Source organism: Myxine glutinosa, chromosome 12, assembly GCF_964187855.1.
Source record: "Myxine glutinosa chromosome 12, kmMyxGlut1.1, whole genome shotgun sequence".
NCBI classification, from domain to species: domain Eukaryota; kingdom Metazoa; phylum Chordata; class Myxini; order Myxiniformes; family Myxinidae; genus Myxine; species Myxine glutinosa.
In genome coordinates this window covers 10846563-10867021 of record NC_136272.1, presented here as the reverse complement: position 1 = coordinate 10867021, position 20459 = coordinate 10846563, and the positions used below count along the sequence as shown (strand labels likewise).

The following is a 20459-nucleotide window of genomic DNA, read 5'->3' as shown; positions in this document are numbered from 1 at the left end:
GGGGTGTCCTGATGTCCATGTCCTATTTGTGTTTTCCATCAAATTCCTCCATGAGCGTTAGAGCACTAATTTTTAGCTTACTTGGAACGAATTTCCGGGTAGCTTATGCGATGGTGCGTCGTCCATCCACCCGTCAGACTGTCTGGCAGTCCGTAAACACTTGCAACTTTTTTTCTGAAACCGCTGATGGGATTGTGACCAAACTTGGCACAAATTATATTTGTTATGTTGTGACTAAAATTTGTTCACGGCATAACTTTTTTTTGGGTCTAAGGGGGTCAACAGGTGGGGGGGCGGGGGAGAGGGGAGGGGGGTCTGAGTGGGTCCATGTTTGACTCCCCCCAAAATAAATATTTGCTTTCTTCGCTGTAACTACACACACAATTTAAATGAAACTTTACCGCAACCTTCACCTCCCGTGCTGTACCAGAGTTTGTTCACGACATTTAAAAAATCTGACCCTTTAGGTGTCTACAGGGGGGGGGGAGTTGTCCCCCAAAATAGGTATTTGCTTTCTTCTCAGAAATACACATACAATTCCAATGAAACTTGACCACAACATTCCGGTCATCACCCATGATGTACCAACGTTTGCTCCCGGAATTAAAAAAAAGTCGAAGTCTCAGGCGGTCTATGGGGGGGGGGGGGGGTTGCCCCCCCCCAAAATAGGTATTTCATTTTTTTCTCAGAAACTGCACACACAATTATGATGAAACTTTACCACTACTTGGACAACCCAAGATGTACCAAAGTTTGTTCACGACATTGAAAAAAATCGGGGTCTAAGTTAGTCTATGGAAGGGTGGATTGGAGATTCCCCCCATAATAGGTATTTTTTTGTTTGTTTGTTTAAAGTCTTATGATTACGTTAGTATGATTGTACATGCTGTCCTGTCTTCCAGCAACCATTGAAATTGGTTAAAAATTCCATGGTGCGGTGGTATAAAATACCTTTAGTCAGTGGAGTATACTGCTTTATTCTACCAGGTGAGCACCCAGAGGTATTGCCCCTAAGTTTTTTTTTTTTTAAAACCAAGCAGTGTGAAACAACAATTATGGATGATTCATTTGCAGGAAATACTTCCCAGTTATGCAGGCCTGGAAGTTCCAAGAATATTTGATGATATGGAGGGAAAAGCCCCAACGCCTGAAATGGAAATATTCAGTTTGAAGTTGTTGCTGACTTAGTGGAACGTTTGTTAATCTCATTTTTATTTAGTTCTCATATTTATTTATTTATTTATTTATTTTTGTATATAATTTTTTGTGCTCTCCATTATGATTGGAAATTAAGGTGGTGAAAAATTAGGTGCCATCTTTCCTGACATTTGGTAACCGTATGCCCCGATTCACAAGCCACCTGGCTCTTCTGCAAGAAGATCGGGATATCATCCACCACCACCTTTAGAGGCCATTTTTCCCCGCAGAGCAGGGGTTGGCCTTTTTTGGGCACGATGATCCCCTTTTTGAAGCAATGTTTTATGGCCGCATGCCCTTCCTGCCACCAACACTGTTAGTAGCCTCTTACGACACACAGGGAATTACCAGTGAGCTGGTACTCAATTTGCCGACCTCGGAAGGATGACAGGCTGAGTCAACTCCCCTGGCGCTAATTCAGTGATCGACCAGGATTCGAACCCAGGAATCTAGGATCCCAACCCGGCACCCTAACCGCTAAGCCAACACAGAACGGGATATCATCACTGGTACAAAACTCTACGGACTAAATTGTGGCCTAAAGGGCCACAGGTCAACTTCTTCTTCTTCTTCTTCTACTACTTCTTCTTTTACGGACACTTATCCTATCTTGCTTGTGGGGTCGGCCAGGGAAAGCTTGGCCCGAGTCTTCACGATCCGGCTGGCCAGGCTTGACCTTCGACTAGTTAGAGCATGTGATTTGTTCAGGGAGCCGGCGGTAGCTCTCCTACTCTTTGCGTAGGATGCCATGGGGCCTTCAATGTCCCACAACGAATGTTGTCAGACTGGACGCCAGTTCAACGTCACACACTGATGAATCGCCCTGCTTGAGAAACACCGGAATGGCAGTTTATAGCTGGGTTAGGAATCGAACCCAGGCTAGACAGCTTAGAGGCGAATGTGCGTCCCTCTAGGCCTTCCTTCCAGCCCTGGCCATCCATTTACTTATTCTACTGTGAAAACCTCGGATTGGGAGCACAGGGGGTTCCACCGGTAAATCGAGAACAGGAAGTTTTAACCTTGAAAAGGCAACATAGTCAGGTTCACTATGTTTTTTCGTTCAAAATCATGGAAGATTAGCAAACCTGTACATTTTTGGAAACGTTATTACATGGAAAATCTGAAAATCAATGTTTACATTTGCCAATTCCGACCAATTCGACCAATCGACCAATTCCATTCGATCAATCGTTTCGATCGACCAATTCGATCGATTCGATTCGATTCGATTCATCGAATTCGATTCGATCGACCATTCGACCAATTCGATTTGCCAATCAATTTGACCGACCTTTGCTTGTGTGGAACGGACTGTGAAAACGATGCGGACTATATTGTCGGATACGACACACAGGACAGTGATGACGAACTCTAAATGGCATATTCTGTAATCGTGTATGTTTGATGCCATTGACCGCCTGTGTATATTTTGTCATTGACTGCCCGTGTGGATGTGAAGTTATACTGACTGCATGTGTATATATGATTTTGCTGACTGCCTGTGTATGTTTGGTGATATGAATTATTGTGACACATTTTGATGTTATTAACTGCCTGTACAAAATGATAACATGTATTTGATTATGCAACTTATCGCGAATATAAAGACAGTATTTTGCAATTCAAAACCTTTGATTCGTGTCTTACCATTCCCCATAGCACTAATTTGCTACTTTCATTGGATTCCTTGTCCCTGAAAATATAGGTTTAGTATATTTTTAAAAGTTTTTAGGGTAATTAGAGGCAGAAATAGAACAAAATATGTATTTTACAGTGGCCATTTTGAAAATCCAAAATGGCCGCCATATAGGTATCTCTCCAAATGTAAACATTTATTTTTAGTTTCCTTATGCTATAACCTTTCCAAAAATGTATAGGTTTGCTAATCTACCATGATTTTGAACGAAATATAATTTATTGACAGAGTGAACCTGACTAAGACCACAACTCATTTATTTTGCGCTTTTCAGGGATGGAGCATTATTTATATCCTTCCAATTGCTGTGTTATTCTGTGGCATCGTCATACCAGATTTCCCACCACAATATGTCGCAAAGTTTTCAACTTCCTGATAACGTTTCCCAAGTTCCTGATAAAGCGTCGAGTTGGCTAAATATGTGCGGCTCGTCCAGTTCCATTGCCCTTCAGTATACGGGGTAATTTCAAGTACTTTTGCTAAATATCGTCGTTCAGAACGGTTTAAATGAAAGAGAAACTGGTAAAATCTCAATCTCTCTCTCTCACTCTTCCACCCCTCTCCTTGTCTCCCACTCTCTTCCCCCTACCCCCTTCCCTCCATTCTGACTTGCCCATATCTATCCCTCTCTCTCTCCCTCTCCCTCCCCTCATTTCCCTCTCTCCTTCTCCCCTCTCTCTCTGTCCCCCCTACTCCCTCTCCCCTCTCTCTCTCTGTCCCCCCTACTCCCTCTCTCTGTTCCCCCACTCTCTCCCCTCTCTCTCTCTCCCTCCCATCTCCCTCCCCTCTCCCTGTTCCTTCACTCTCTCCCCCCTCTCTCTCCCTCTCCCTCCCCCCATTTCCCTCTCTCATTTTCCCCTCCTTCCCTCTCCCCCTCTCTCTCTCTCTGTCCCCCCTACTCCCTCTCTCTGTTCCTCCACTCTCTCCCCTCTCTCTCTCCCTCCCCCATTTCCCTCTCTCCTTCTCCCCTCCTTCCCTCTCCCCCTCTCTCTCTCTCTCTGTCCCCCCTACTCCCTCCCCCCATTTCCCTGTCGCTCCTCTCCCCTCCTCTCTCTCCCTCCCCTCTCTCCCTCTCTCTGTTCCCCCACTTTCTCCCCTCTCTCTCTCTCCCTCCCCCCATTTCCCTCTCCCTCTCTCTCTGTTCCCCCACTCTCTCCCCTCTCTCTCTCCCTCTCCCTCCCCCCATTTCCCTCTCCCTCCTCTCCCCTCTCCCTCCTCTCTCTCCCTCCTCTCTCTCCCTCCTCTCTCTCCCTCCTCTCTCCCTCTCTCTGTTCCCCCACTTTCTCCTCTCTCTCTCTCTCCCTCTCCCTCTCCCTCTCCCTCTCCCTCCCCCATTTCCCTCTCCCTCTCCCTCTCCCTCCCCCCATTTCCCTCTCCCTCTCCCTCTCCCTCTCCCTCCCCCCATTTCCCTCTCCCTCTCCCTCTCCCTGTCCCTCCCATCTCCCTCCCTCTCTCTGTCCCTCCCATTTCCCTCTCCCTCTCTCTCTCCCTCTCCCTCTCCCTCTCCCTCCCCACATTTCCCTCTCCCTCTCCCTCTCCCTCTCTCTCTCCCATCTCCCTCCCTCTCTCTGTCCCTCCCATCTCCCTCCCTCTCTCTGTCCCTCCTCTTCCCTCTCACCTTCCCTCCATTCTGACCTGCCCCTATCTACCCCCTATCTATCTCTCTTGTAACCAAAGAGAATGTGATCGTATCGATGTTTAACCTCCCGTCATACTCCATTTTATTGAACCCACATTTGTTGAACAAGTTTTCAATTTCAGCAAAATCATGGCAAACCTGTAATACAATCGGGCAATTTGCAACATTCCTCGACGCGAGACCATTCGCAAGAGCACCGGCTGGAGTTGGTGGAGACGTTGAGCAAATTCAAAGCCATTTCTCATTCCACCTTTCTCAGGTTTCCTTATCTCGGGCCTGCAACTGATTACAACCTGTGATTGATCTTAGTGTCAGAAACGTTGTGATTTGCTGCATAACGAATGAATCAAGAAACGGTCAATTAACGCACACATTATTTCAAGGAAAACCACAGTATTTACAAATATTGGGCTCACAGGATGACCTGGAGTCCTAGAGGTACACACACACACACACACCTGTGTAGGTTGTGTTAAAATCCCTACCCAGCTATAAACTGGTGTTTCACATGTAGGGTGATTCATCAGTGTGTGACGTCACATTCATCAGTGTGTGACGTCACATTCATCAGTGTGTGATGTCAGATCCATCAGTGTGTGATGTCAGATTCATCAGTGTGTGATGTCACATTCATCAGTGTGTGATGTCAGATTCATCAGTGTGTGATGTCAGATTAATCAGTGTGTGACGTCACATTCATCAGTGTGTGACGTCACATTCATCAGTGTGTGACGTCACATTCATCAGTGTGTGACGTCACATTCTTCAGTGTGTGACGTCACATTCTTCAGTGTGTGACGTCACATTAATCAGTGTGTGATGTCAGATTCATCAGTGTGTGACGTCAGATCCATCCGTGTGTGATGTCACATTCATCAGTGTGTGATGTCAGATTCATCAGTGTGTGATATCACATTCATCAGTGTGTGACGTCACATTCATCAGTGTGTGATGTCACATTCATCAGTGTGTGATGTCAGATTCATCAGTGTGTGATGTCAGATTCATCAGTGTGTGACGTCAGATTCATCAGTGTGTGATGTCAGATTCATCAGTGTGTGATGTCAGTTAAGGCAAGGAAGTAAGCATCAAAAATTCCCACTTCCTCGGAAATATCGGATTAACAGGAAGTCCGTCAGGTTTTGGATCTTTATGAATGGTGCGTTCAGTTTGAGGATCATTGTTGTCCCATCACAGGATAAGTGATCCTTTGTGACGTCATTTCATCCAAGCCTGATTTTGTCCCGAATGTTGTCATAATAACTCCAAGTCGTCTGATTACACTTTTCCTCAATTTCCTTTATGTAGTCGCACAATGGAAGGGACAATGCAGCCCCCCCAACCCGCCCCTGGAGAGTATTCCTGTTTCCGCAGCACCGAGGGGGGGGGGGGGGGCTCTGTCTATCCGTTGGTACTTGATAGTTGATAACAAGTCTCATGTTGATCGTTATTGTTACTTTGATGTCTAATTAAAAGTATTGTTTAATGTCAAGTCATGTGAGTGAAGACGCACTCGATGCGAGTCGTACAGAAACAGTAGTTCTTGTAAACTCTCAAGAAACCCAAGTTTCTGCTTCCTGAGAGACCATCACGTGCTGTCCTGGTGATCCCTGACGGTGTGCGCAGTCGTGTTGCTTTTTGGGTGGTGGAGCTGGCACTTGCAGAGCACTTTGGCCAATTAGAGGCAGATCTGGCCTGATGTGGCACAGCCCTGGGAAAGGACCGGGGCGGGTGCATTTTGGCCCCTATGCTCGCACTGCTGTTTACAGTCGCTTCTATTTACTTGCCGTTGGTGCTGAGAGCGGATGAGGTCGGCGGCGTGGTGGGCATGATGTAAGCATGGGGAACGATGGGTCTCCGGTGGCGTTGCGGTACTAGTCGCTGAGACCTTCTGACGCACCGTAGGCCTAGTACTAACGGTCAGTGTGGCTTTGCAGATGATTGCCTTCCCTTTCGCCTCGCGTCCGTGTGGAGCGACCACGAGTTCTTGGACCAAGACTCCTTCGAGTGTCTCTGCAGGTAACATTTACTTTCAAATACGTCATGGTCGGTCCGATCCGCCCAACGGCGTCGAATTTGATGGATGGGATCGACAGAATGTTGAGCGAGGAATACGTTTCGGACGTTAACCCTTCATCGGAGCGAAGCGCTCTTCGATCGACGTTCTGGTGATTCCGTCCACTGTTCTACCTGTCTGCCGGTGCAGGTCGACACTGTAGCCGTCAGCATTAAGACTAGTTCTCCATTTGACGGTTTATAAGGAAAACCTGATGTGTGTTTTTGATGTCGGATTTCCTTTCTGTGTTCCTTTCATATTCTGTGGTTAATGTTCTTGTTCCCATCTTGTTTAATTGATCATTGCTGCATCACTTGTGGGGTTATCCTCGAGTCCACATGCAAGTAGCCGTGGTTTGTTTCCAACTTTTGAGTGAGGGTTTTTTTGGTGGGGTTGGGGTGGATATTAAATTGTCCCTTTGAAAGCAGCATCACCCAGAATGCATCAGCAAAACGACTGATCAGTAAGTGACTGGCTTAACATGAGAGCGATGCTATAGCAAACAGCAGATGAGAATATAATATAATACAATATAATAGTTTTTAACAATGCATTTGATAACCATAGAACACCCTACCCAACACAGTCTTGAGAAACAAGGATGTGGGCGGGGTCTGTGAGCGACAAATGTGATTGGTCGTGATGACGTAAAATGCTGTAATATTTTGGCCAAGTACTGCGAAACGGAAGGTTTTGAAAGTGCCAATAATTCGATTTGTGCTCTACAATGTTCAAGTGTATAAATAAATTGAAATAATACAAAGGGTATTAAAAGGTGTAGATTTTTTTTCCCGGATGTTTACCGCCGTTGACGCAGCTTCTTTTGCACCACCTTATTTACCAGATGGCAGGGTAAACTCCACATAAAAAAAAATTCAGAAGTTTACCGCCATTGATGCAGCTTCTTTTGCACCACCGTATTTACCAGATGGTAGGGTAAACTCTACATTAAAAAAAATTCAGAAGTTTACCGCTTCAGAATTCAGAAGCTTCTTTTACACCACCTTATTTACCAGATGGCAGGGTAAAGTCTACATTAAAAAAAAATTGAGAAGTTTACCGCCGTTGATGTAGCTACTTTTACACCACCTTATTTACCAGATGGCAGGGTAAACTCTACATTAAAAAAAATTCAGAAGTTTACCGCTTCAGAATTCAGAAGCTTCTTTTGCACCACCGTATTTACCAGATGGTAGGGTAAACTCTACATTAAAAAAAATTCAGAAGTTTACCGCTTCAGAATTCAGAAGCTTCTTTTACACCACCGTATTTACCAGATGGCAGGGTAAACTCCACATAAAAAAAAATTCAGAAGTTTACCGCTTCAGAATTCAGAAGCTTCTTTTACACCACCGTATTTACCAGATGGTAGGGTAAACTCTACATTAAAAAAAATTCAGAAGTTTACCGCTTCAGAATTCAGAAGCTTCTTTTACACCACCTTATTTACCAGATGGCAGGGTAAACTCCACATAAAAAAAAATTCAGAAGTTTACCGCCATTGATGCAGCTTCTTTTGCACCACCGTATTTACCAGATGGTAGGGTAAACTCTACATTAAAAAAAATTCAGAAGTTTACCGCTTCAGAATTCAGAAGCTTCTTTTACACCTCCTTATTTACCAGATGGTAGGGTAAACTCTACATTAAAAAAAAAATCAGAAGTTTACCGTCATTGATGCAGCTTCTTTTGCACCACCGTATTTACCAGATGGCAGGGTAAACTCTACATTAAAAAAAATTCAGAAGTTTACCGCTTCAGAATTCAGAAGCTTCTTTTGCACCACCGTATTTACCAGATGGCAGGGTAAACTCTACATTAAAAAAAATTCAGAAGTTTACCGCTTCAGAATTCAGAAGCTTCTTTTACACCACCGTATTTACCAGATGGTAGGGTAAACTCTACATTAAAAAAAATTCAGAAGTTTACCGCTTCAGAATTCAGAAGCTTCTTTTACACCACCTTATTTACCAGATGGCAGGGTAAAGTCTACATAAAAAAAAAATTGAGAAGTTTACCGCCATTGATGTAGCTACTTTTACACCACCTTATTTACCAGATGGCATGGTAAACTCTACATTAAAAAAAATTCAGAAGTTTACCGCTTCAGAATTCAGAAGCTTCTTTTGCACCACCGTATTTACCAGATGGTAGGGTAAACTCTACATTAAAAAAAATTCAGAAGTTTACCGCTTCAGAATTCAGAAGCTTCTTTTACACCACCGTATTTACCAGATGGTAGGGTAAACTCTACATTAAAAAAAATTCAGAAGTTTACCGCTTCAGAATTCAGAAGCTTCTTTTACACCACCTTATTTACCAGATGGCAGGGTAAACTCCACATAAAAAAAAATTCAGAAGTTTACCGCCATTGATGCAGCTTCTTTTGCACCACCGTATTTACCAGATGGTAGGGTAAACTCTACATTAAAAAAAATTCAGAAGTTTACCGCTTCAGAATTCAGAAGCTTCTTTTACACCTCCTTATTTACCAGATGGTAGGGTAAACTCTACATTAAAAAAAAAAATCAGAAGTTTACCGTCATTGATGCAGCTTCTTTTGCACCACCATATTTACCAGATGGCAGGGTAAACTCTACATTAAAAAAAATTCAGAAGTTTACCGCTTCAGAATTCAGAAGCTTCTTTTGCACCACCGTATTTACCAGATGGTAGGGTAAACTCTACATTAAAAAAAATTCAGAAGTTTACCGCTTCAGAATTCAGAAGCTTCTTTTACACCACCGTATTTACCAGATGGTAGGGTAAACTCTACATTAAAAAAAATTCAGAAGTTTACCGCTTCAGAATTCAGAAGCTTCTTTTACACCACCTTATTTACCAGATGGTAGGGTAAACTCTACATTAAAAAAAATTCAGAAGTTTACCGCTTCAGAATTCAGAAGCTTCTTTTACACCACCTTATTTACCAGATGGCATGGTAAACTCCACATAAAAAAAAATTGAGAAGTTTCCCACCGTTGATGCAGCTTCTTTTACACCACCTCTTTTACCACATGCCATTAGTCCTTTGTGTTTGTTGTTTGTGTGCTTTATTACATCCTTAAAAACAGCAAGTTTCCAGTTTGGAATGATTTTCAATTTTGTTTGACTACTAGACAGGCAGACAAAGTAAGATATTATCGCACTCCTGTCTACGCATGCGCGATCGGAACGAATTCAGAACCAAAGAACGTTAAACTACGTTTGTTTTCCGAATCGAAATCCGATTTGTGTTCAAAATAAAACATTCACTTGAGGTTAAGTTGTTCATCGATCATAAACTGACGTTTGCAGACAGACAGACAGATAAAGTGAACCAATTGCTTAACCCCACTTTTTGCTTCCCGTGCGTGGGTAAATTTCTAATAATATGAATCCTATCCAATTGTATTATCTTATATTATCTGTAATGAAAAGCCCGCTCGTTTGTTTGACATCTCCAGCAGTTTTTGTCCATGTTGTCCACAAATATTTGAGGCCATGCGTTGGGCCCTGCTCCCCCCCCCCCCCCCCCAATACCCCTTCACTCCCACGAGGTGCGTGCTCACGACAATGGTTCAAACTGTAGCTGACATTCATGAGAGTATAATGTGCGTCTGTGGATTATTGAGCAGCAATTAGATTAAACAACTGCATTGAATGGATGAAGGTTTGCCACGGATGAAAGCCTCGTTGATGAAACAGGAAAAGCGGAAAGCGTATGAATAGACGTGGTTTGAAAGTGACAAAAATGGGTGCGCTACCCTAATAATAATTTAATTATTTTTTCTAATAGCTGTTTACCATGAAGAATACTTGAATGTATCATCCCTCGTCCCCATCCCCTGCTACTTTCATCCCTATCTCCCGTTAGAGCAAAGAAAAATAACTTTGTAGGAAGTTTTGAGTCATGCGCTCTTTTACCTTTTTCCGAGGTCATGCGTCGTTCTGCGGAATAGCATCGGTTCTTGCAGTGACACCGCAGTGCCGTTGATGCAGTGCCCCCTTTACATGAGAGCAGGAATTTGGAATTTTCTCAGGGTGCTGGATGGAAATAACTCACCCGCTCTTCACGAAGGACACTGAGATTTTTTTTATTTCCACCAACTAATGCTGGCAGGCCAGACTCAGAATTTCTCGACGAAAAAGCTTTCATATCAATATGGTACTCACATAATGGTGGATAATTGGACAAACGTGAAGATTATAGGGAGTTGTAATCAAACATATGGAATTTTTTGCAAATTAACCTTGAGCAGAATAAGCATCAATGGATTAATGGTAATTTCTGTCAAAATTCAGACATTGCTTTTAATCTGGTACATATGAATAAGAAATATATACAAATATATTTATTATATATACAGTATATAAATAAAATAAATCTATTATAAATATCTTAAATTAATAATAAATATTCATAATTATAAATTAAAATAAATTAATAATTAATAATATATTAAATAAATATATTATAAATACAGTATATTAAATATATTAAAAATAGAATAAAATTATATATATATATATATAAAATATTAATATATAAAGAAATATAAATAAGAAAAACCCAAAAAATAAACGTTTGTGCAGGTGGGAAAACTTCCTCGTCCATTTGCAAATTGTTTTTCGAACTGACCGAGGATTCCAAATGTATTTCCTTCCGAGCTGCTGTTATTTCAAAACAATCCTTTTGCAGTTCAGAAAGGCAATTATGAGCACAAGCTGCCGACGATGGCAGCTTGTTTCATTCAATGAGATAAACTTTGAGTAGTTGCTTTTAAGCATTCATCCCATGCAATGGGCAGCACTCCGTTTCCTGCCTTTCGCTGGGCAAAAGTAAAAAAAAACCTTTCAGGTTAAAATCATTCACATGGGGGAATGTGCTGATTTTGTCGATTTTTGCTGCTAATCTGCTGTACTTCTGACCTTTTAATAACCCGAGATAAACCAAATATTGATACAAGCTTCCATGCAGGCACATGCACACACATGCACACATATGCACGCACATGCACGCACATCCACACAATGCACGCAAATGCACGCACATGCACACACATGGACGCACTTGCACACACGTGCACACACATGCACTCACATGCACACACATGCACGCACATGCACACACATGTACGCACATGCACACACATGCACACACATGCACACACATGCACAGTTGCACACACGTGCACACACATGCACGCACATGCACACACCTGCACACACGTGCACTCACATGCACACACATGCACACACATGCACACACATGCACACACATGCACGCAAGTACACACACATGCACGCACATGCACACACATGCACACACATGCACGCACATGCACACGCATGCACGCACATGCACGCACATACACACACATGCACGCACATGCACGCACATCCACACACATGCACGCTCATGCACGCACATGCACACACATGCACACGTCATGCACACTGACGTGCACACACATGGACGCACATGGACACACGTGCACACACATGCACTCACATGCACACACATGCACACACATGCACACACATGCACGCACGTGCACACACATGCATGCACGTGCACAAACATGCACACACGTGCACGCACATGCACTCACATGCACACACATGGACGCACATGCACACACTTGCACTCACATATACGCACATGCACACACATGCACAGTTGCACACACGTGCACACACATGCACTCACATGCACACACATGGACGCACATGCACACACATGCACACACATGCACTCACATGCACACACATGGACGCACATGCACACACATGCACTCACATACACGCACATGCACACACATGCACACACATGCACTCACATGCACACACATGCACAAACATGCACACACATGAACACACATGCATGCACATGCACGCACATGCACACACATGCACACGTCATGCACACTGACGTGCACACACATGGACGCACATGCACACACTTGCACTCACATATACGCACATGCACACACATGCACACACATGCACAGTTGCACACACGTGCACACACATGCACGCACGTGCACACACGTGCACGCACATGCACTCACATGCACTCACATGCACACACATGCACACACATGCACTCACATACACGCACATGCACACAAATGCACACACATGCACTCACATGCACACACATGCACAAACATGCACATGCATGCACATGCATGCACGTGCACACACATGCACGCACATGCACTCACATGCACACACATGGACGCACATGCACACACATGCACTCACATACACGCACATGCACACACATGCACACACATGCACTCACATGCACACACATGCACAAACATGCACACACATGAACACACATGCATGCACATGTACGCACATGCACACACATGCACACGTCATGCGTGTCTACTCAAAACCGAGTGTGTCAGCTGCATAGCAGCGCACATTCGACACCGGAGCAAGAAAGTACATCTGCAGCAATAAATAAATAAATAAATGAATGAATGAAGTTACCTTTACCTGCACATTCCATACAATTCTCTATTATTTTATTGTATTTTAAAATCAGAGCTCCACATCAAAGTCGATGAATCAAGCCGTGCTGGAAATGAGTTTATAAGCGTTTCCAAGCAACCGACTATTGTCCAAGCAAAGCAACAACAATGGAACTATGGAGCTTTCCGGAAATAGTTTGTATTTATGGCATGCATCACAAATGTTGCGCCTTGACCCCATGTGTGTGTGCGTGAGCGAGAGAGACCCTGCCTCGGTCCGAATATTCTAGTGTCACTTTACGTGTCCATCTTTCAGACGCCTTGCCGTGCTGAGCAAACACAGCTTCATGAAGTTGGAGATTGGAACCTTTAAATTGAAGGTAAGCCCGCATGAGCTTTCAACAACCTTGAAGATTGTTAGTAACTATCGATGGTAAGGTAATTGTGGAGAGTTTTAACCCAAGTAGAGTCGCCACCCTAACCCTAACCCTAACCACAACCCTAACCCTAACCCCAACCCTAAGCTTAACCCTAACCGCAATCCATACCCTAATAGGGAAGATACCTGTGATGTGCACAATGATAAATGGTAATAAGCCGGCTATCCAGTGTGCAATCAATATGCTTCCTGTGATGGATCCAAAGTTGTATCTTTCACAAGAGTAAAAATTTGGCCATCATTGTGTCCGAAAGCCGAGCATTGGGATTGAGGAAATGAGATTTCTAAGTTAATTCAGTTACATCATGGAGGGAATCTTGGTCGGGTTAGATCTGTTCGAGTCATACCTGAGTTGTTAGGATTAGATCTGTTCGAGTGATACCTGAGTTGCTAGGGTTAGACCTGTTCGAGTCATACCTGAGTTGCTAGGGTTAGACCTGTTCGAGTCATACCTGAGTTGTTAGGGTTGGACCTGTTCGAGTCATACCTGAGTTGTTAGGGTTACACCTGTTCGAGTCATACCTGAGTTGTTAGAGTTAGACCTGTTCGAGTCATACCTGAGTTGTTACGGTTACACCTGTTCGAGTCATACCTGAGTTGTTAGGGTTGGACCTGTTCGAGTCATACCTGATTTGTTAGGGTTACACCTGTTCGAGTCATACCTGAGTTGTTAGGGTTGGACCTGTTCGAGTCATACCTGATTTGTTAGGGTTAAACCTGTTCGAGTCATACCTGAGTTGTTAGGGTTAGACCTGTTCGAGTCATACCTGAGTTGTTAGGGTTACACCTGTCCGAGTCATACCTGAGTTGTTAGAGTTAGACCTGTTCGAGTCATACCTGAGTTGTTAGGGTTGGACCTGTTCGAGTCATACCTGATTTGTTAGGGTTAGACCTGTTCGAGTCATACCTCGGCCATGTTCTATTTCTTCAGCTTCAAGAGAGTTCCAACAATATATGTAGTTCATATATTGAACAGTTGACAACAGAGAGAATGAATTTGAATGTTTAGAGAATAAATGAAATGTATTAATTATGATTCATTGGATTTCACACTCACAGTTCACAACAGTTTATGTAACAAATCGGGTTTTTGACGAATCGGTACTCCGACCAATGAGGATGTCACACTTTCTTTCTACGTAAGATCGAGGCTCATGTAAAGGTAACAAGCGTTACGCCTAGGCCCCCCGTCGTTGAAGTGATGTGAGTTGACAAAGTGGAAGACGCAAGGCGGCCATCTTGGATTTTGACATGGTGACGCAATTTTCAATAGGGTTCTTCCTTATGCCAAGATACACCCACACACCAGATTAGAAGTTAGTAGTTCGTTTATTTTTCAAGATATTCCGCTCACAATGTTCAGACATACATGGCGGTGGCCATCTTGGATTTTGACGTGGCGACCCAATTTTCAATAGCGTTGTTCCTTATGCCAAAATACACCCACACACCTGATTAGAAGTTGGTACTTCGCTTACGCACGCACGCACGGACGCACGCACGCACGCACACACGGACGGAGGGGAAAACCATAGTCCCCCTTTCGCTCCGCGGTGCGACTGGGGACAAAAATGCGGCCAAACACATGGACTCAATAATCAGGGGAATGAATGGACAGGAAGAAGGGGCGGGGGGGACAAAGTAAACTACAAGTGAGAGGGTTAGGCTACGTTGCATTAATGGAGGTAGAAAAGATCATGGGTATGGATGGGGATGACACGAGGACACTACGCACCCCCTGCTCGAAGTGATGGATCGCAGAGTGGAATTGAACAGAGCGATGGTCCATAAGCGGGATAAGAGAAGACCAAAGCAGCAGAAGTGAGCATGCGTGAGCTTGGGTTTTGGGAGTTCAACCAGGAGGGGGTTATGGAAGAAAGCGTGAATTCTGGAGGAGCTGGGAAGGGTCAGCTGGCTGAGCTGCAAAAGGTCAACCACCGTTTGGTAGCACTTGTGGATCACAGGCATGGACCTGGCTTTGAGGTGCTCCACGAGCATTTGCCTCCAGTTGGTGTTTGTGGCCTTCTACGGTCTATTGACTGAAGCAGAAGAACCGAAGCTGCGAACATCCAATAATCACCTTAGTTTACTGATTTACCTTCATTGTCACTTATTTGATGTGAATTTTTTTCCCAGGACCGGGAATGTTTAGAGATTGTAACACACTATCAAATGTCAAAACTATGTTTTGGTTTCCTTTTTTCTGTTGAACTTTAAAAAGCTGATGGCAAAAACATTTTTCCTGAGTGTGCTCCTAATGCCAAGTCTTGCTGCATGCCAGATGTAGCCCTGAGCCTTTGTAGTGCGACGGTGCCATATCCCGGACATCATCCCGCAGCTGCACTGTCACTTCAGAAATCTTTGTCCAATCATAGACCAAGTCCCAAGAGTGAAATATTGAATTCCTTAAACCCAGAACTTCCCACTGTGACATGTATTCTTTGAATGGAATTGGCTTATGCCAGAACAGAGGTTTAGCATGATGTGAACAGAGGTTTAGCATGATGTGAACAGAGGTTCAGCATGATGTGAACAGAGGTTTAGCATGATGTGAACAGAGGTTCAGCATGATGTGAACAGAGGTTTAGCATAATGTGAACAGAGGTTTAGCATGATGTGAACAGAGGTTTTGCATGATGTGAACAGAGGTTTAGCATGATCTGAACAGAGGTTTAGCATGATGTGAACATAGGTTTAGCATGATGTGAACAGAGGTTTAGCATGATGTGAACAGAGGTTTAGCATGATGTGAACAGAGGTTTAGCATGATGTGAACAGAGGTTTAGCATGATGTGAACAGAGGTTTAGCATGATGTGAACAGAGGTTTAGCATGATGTGAACAGAGGTTTAGCATGATGTGAACAGAGGTTTAGCATGATGTGAACAGAGGTTTAGCATGATGTGAACAGAGGTTTAGCATGATGTGAGCAGAGGTTTAGGATGATGTGAACAGAGGTTTAGCATGATGTGAACAGAGATTTAGCATGATGTGAACAGAGGTTTAGCATGATGTGAACAGAGGTTTAGCATGATGTGAATAGAGATTTAACATGATGTGAACAGAGGTTTAGCATGATGTGAACAGAGGTTTAGCATGATGTGAACAGAGGTTTAGCATGATGTGAACAGAGGTTTAGCATGATGTGAACAGAGATTTAGCATGATGTGAATAGAGGTTTAGCATGATGTGAGCAGAGGTTTAGGATGATGTGAACAGAGGTTTAGCATGATGTGAACAGAGATTTAGCATGATGTGAACAGAGGTTTAGCATGATGTGAACAGAGGTTTAGCATGATGTGAATAGAGATTTAACATGATGTGAACAGAGGTTTAGCATGATGTGAACAGAGGTTTAGCATGATGTGAACAGACATTTAGCATGATGTGAACAGAGGTTTAGCATGATGTGAACAGAGGTTTAGGATGATATGAACAGAGGTTTAGCATGATATGAACAGAGGTTTAGCATGATGTGAACAGAGGTTTAGCATGATGTGAACAGAGGTTTAGCATGATGTGAGCAGAGGTTTAGGATGATGTGAACAGAGGTTTAGCATGATGTGAACAGAGGTTTAGCATGATGTAAACAGAGGTTTAGAGTGATGTGAACAGAGGTTTAGCATGATGTGAACAGAGGTTTAGCATGATGTGAACAGAGGTTTAGCATGATGTGAACAGAGGTTTAGCATGATGTGAACAGAGGTTTAGCATGATGTGAACAGAGGTTTAGCATGATGTGTATCTCGGGAAGTGACGGCATTTGCTCAATCCTAGTGGCTGTCTTGTGTTGTGTCTAGTATATTAATCTGTATGGCCGTGTGTGTGTGTGTGTGTGTGTGTGTGTGTGTGTGTGTGTGTGTGTGTGTGTGTGTGTGTGTGTGTGTGTGTTAGCTCTACCACTAGCCTTAGATCCTGTAAAAAAGAAGAGGGGGACCACACTTATCTTTGAGCTGTCTTCTCTGGCTTTGATTCTCAGCCTGAATGTTGGTGGCACGATGAATCTCAAAGTGTGCCATCCCTGATACGAAAGTTAAACGAGGGACCCTCTGCTAGCCCTAATGTGAAAGTTAAACGAGGGACCCTCTGCTAGCCCTGATATGAAAGTTAAACTAGGGACCCTCTGCTAGCCCTAATGTGAAAGTTAAACTAGGGACCCTCTGCTAGCCCTGATACGAAAGTTAAACTAGGGACCCTCTGCTAACCCTGATATGAAAGTTAAACTAGGGACCCTCTGCTAACCCTGATGTGAAAGTTAAACGAGGGACCCTCTGCTAACCCTGATGTGAAAGTTAAACGAGGGACCCTCTGCTAACCCTGATATGAAAGTTAAACTAGGGACCCTCTGCTAACCCTGATACGAAAGTTAAACGAGGGACCCTCTGCTAGCCCTAATGTGAAAGTTAAACTAGGGACCCTCTGCTAGCCCTAATGTGAAAGTTAAACTAGGGACCCTCTGCTAACCCTGATATGAAAGTTAAACTAGGGACCCTCTGCTAACCCTGATGTGAAAGTTAAACTCTGGACCCTCTGCTAACCCTGATGTGAAAGTTAAACTAGGGACCCTCTGCAAACCCTGATGTGAAAGTTAAACTAGGGACCCTCTGCTAACCCTGATGTGAAAGTTAAACTAGGGACCCTCTGCTAGCCCTGATGCGAAAGTTAAACTAGGGACCCTCTGCTAACCCTGATATGAAAGTTAAACTAGGGACCCTCTGCTAACCCTGATGTGAAAGTTAAACGAGGGACCCTCTGCTAACCCTGATATGAAAGTTAAACTAGGGACCCTCTGCTAACCCTGATGTGAAAGTTAAACTAGGGACCCTCTGCTAGCCCTGATGTGAAAGTTAAACGAGGGACCCTCTGCTAGCCCTGACGTGAAAGTTAAACTAGGGACCCTCTGCTAACCCTGATGTGAAAGTTAAACTAGGGACCCTCTGCTAACCCTGATATGAAAGTTAAACTAGGGACCCTCTGCTAGCCCTGATGTGAAAGTTAAACTAGGGACCCTCTGCTAGCCCTGATGTGAAAGTTAAACGAGGGACCCTCTGCTAACCCTGATACGAAAGTTAAACGAGGGACCCTCTGCTAACCCTGATATGAAAGTTAAACTAGGGACCCTCTGCTAACCCTCATACGAAAGTTAAACGAGGGACCCTCTGCTAGCCCGAATGTGAAAGTTAAACGAAGGACCCTCTGCTAGCTTTGAAGTGAAAGTTAAAATAGGGACCCTCTGCTAACCCTGATATGAAAGTTAAACTAGGGACCCTCTGCTAACCCTGATATGAAAGTTAAACTAGAGAACCTCTGCTAACCCCGATGTGAAAGTTAAACTAGGGACCCTCTGCTAACCCTGATGTGAAAGTTAAACTAGGGACCCTCTGCTAGCCCTGATGTGAAAGTTAAACTAGGAACCCTCTGCTAACCCTGATGTGAAAGTTAAACGAGGGACCCTCTGCTAGCTTTGAAGTGAAAGTTAAAATAGGGACCCTCTGCTAACCCTGATATGAAAGTTAAACTAGGGACCCTCTGCTAACCCTGATATGAAAGTTAAACTAGAGAACCTCTGCTAACCCCGATGTGAAAGTTAAACTAGGGACCCTCTGCTAACCCTGATGTGAAAGTTAAACTAGGGACCCTCTGCTAACCCTGATGTGAAAGTTAAACTAGGGATCCTCTGCTAGCCCTGATACGAAAGTTAAACGAGGGACCCTCTGCTAACCCTGATGTGAAAGTTAAACTAGGGACCCTCTGCTAGCCCTGAAGTGAAAGTTAAACTAGGGACCCTCTGCTAGCCCTGATACGAAAGTTAAACGAGGGACCCTCTGCTAACCCTGATGTGAAAGTTAAACGAGGGACCCTCTGCTAACCCTGATGTGAAAGTTAAACTAGGGACCCTCTGCTAGCCCTGAAGTGAAAGTTAAACTCGGGATCCTCTGCTAACCCTGATGTGAAAGTTAAACTAGGAACCCTCTGCTAACCCTGATGTGAAAGTTAAACTAGGGACCCTCTGCTAGCCCTGAAGTGAAAGTTAAACTAGGGACCCTCTGCTAACCCTGATGTGAAAGTTAAACTAGGAACCCTCTGCTAACCCTGATATGAAAGTTAAACGAGGTACCCTCTGCTAGCCCTGAAGTGAAAGTTAAACTAGGGATCCTCTGCTAACCCTGATATGAAAGTTAAACTAGGGACCCTCTGCTAACCCTGATATGAAAGTTAAACTAGGGACCCTCTGCTAACCCTGATGTGAAAGTTAAACTAGGGATCCTCTGCTAGCCCTGATGTGAAAGTTAAACTAGGGACCCTCTGCTAACCCTGATGTGAAAGTTAAACTAGGGACCCTCTGCTGGCCCTGATATGAAAGTTAAACTAGGGACCCTCTGCTAGCCCTGATATGAAAGTTAAATTAGGGAGTGGGGACCCCTCCAATGGCATAAATCAATGGACGTTAAAGATCCAGTTGTTTTTTTGAGAATAGTAGGTTAATTATTTCCAACACCTGAGGCAAATTTTGCCCCGCATATTGCTGATAAGGCAAAGGTAGATCATCCAGTGTAATTACCCTCGCCTGAGGAGAGGGTATTGCATTTGAGGCCGTTTGTTTGTCTGTCTGTTTGTTTGTCCGCACAGCATAAATCTGATTTTCTCTGCAACCTTTGGTCCGATTGACAGGAAACTTTCACTGTAGATGCAGCTTCACCTTTAAAAATTTTAAATTATAATTATGACATCATACATCATGTGGTATGGCCGCCATCTTGGAAAAACAGAAAAACTTTGCACCTCTATATCTCCGAAAGCGCTGCATAGAAAAAAATAGAGACATGGCTCATTGTAAAGAACTCTCTATGGGGAATACCATATGTTAATGATGATGTCATAGGTGCCTCCATTATGACGTCATAATTCGACAAGTACAAAACTTCATCCGATCAAGATGAAATTTCTTGAGCATCATCTAGGGAT

General features: G+C 43.8%; 1 protein-coding gene across 3 annotated transcripts in view; it reads left to right on the top strand.

Annotated features, from left to right (window-relative positions):
- LOC137438225 (rho GTPase-activating protein 7) overlaps nt 1-20459 on the top strand; it is a 163695-nt gene that overhangs the window by 86265 nt on the left and 56971 nt on the right. For 2 of the 3 annotated variants that reach the window (XM_068133301.2, XM_068133302.2), the window contains 2 exons: nt 6470-6551; nt 13372-13435. In XM_068133301.2, the coding sequence (XP_067989402.2) occupies nt 6470-6551; nt 13372-13435 (146 nt within the window). Of the gene's footprint in view, nt 1-6200; nt 6366-6469; nt 6552-13371; nt 13436-20459 lie in introns of those variants that run through there. The other variant, XM_068133303.2, reaches the window with a different exon arrangement.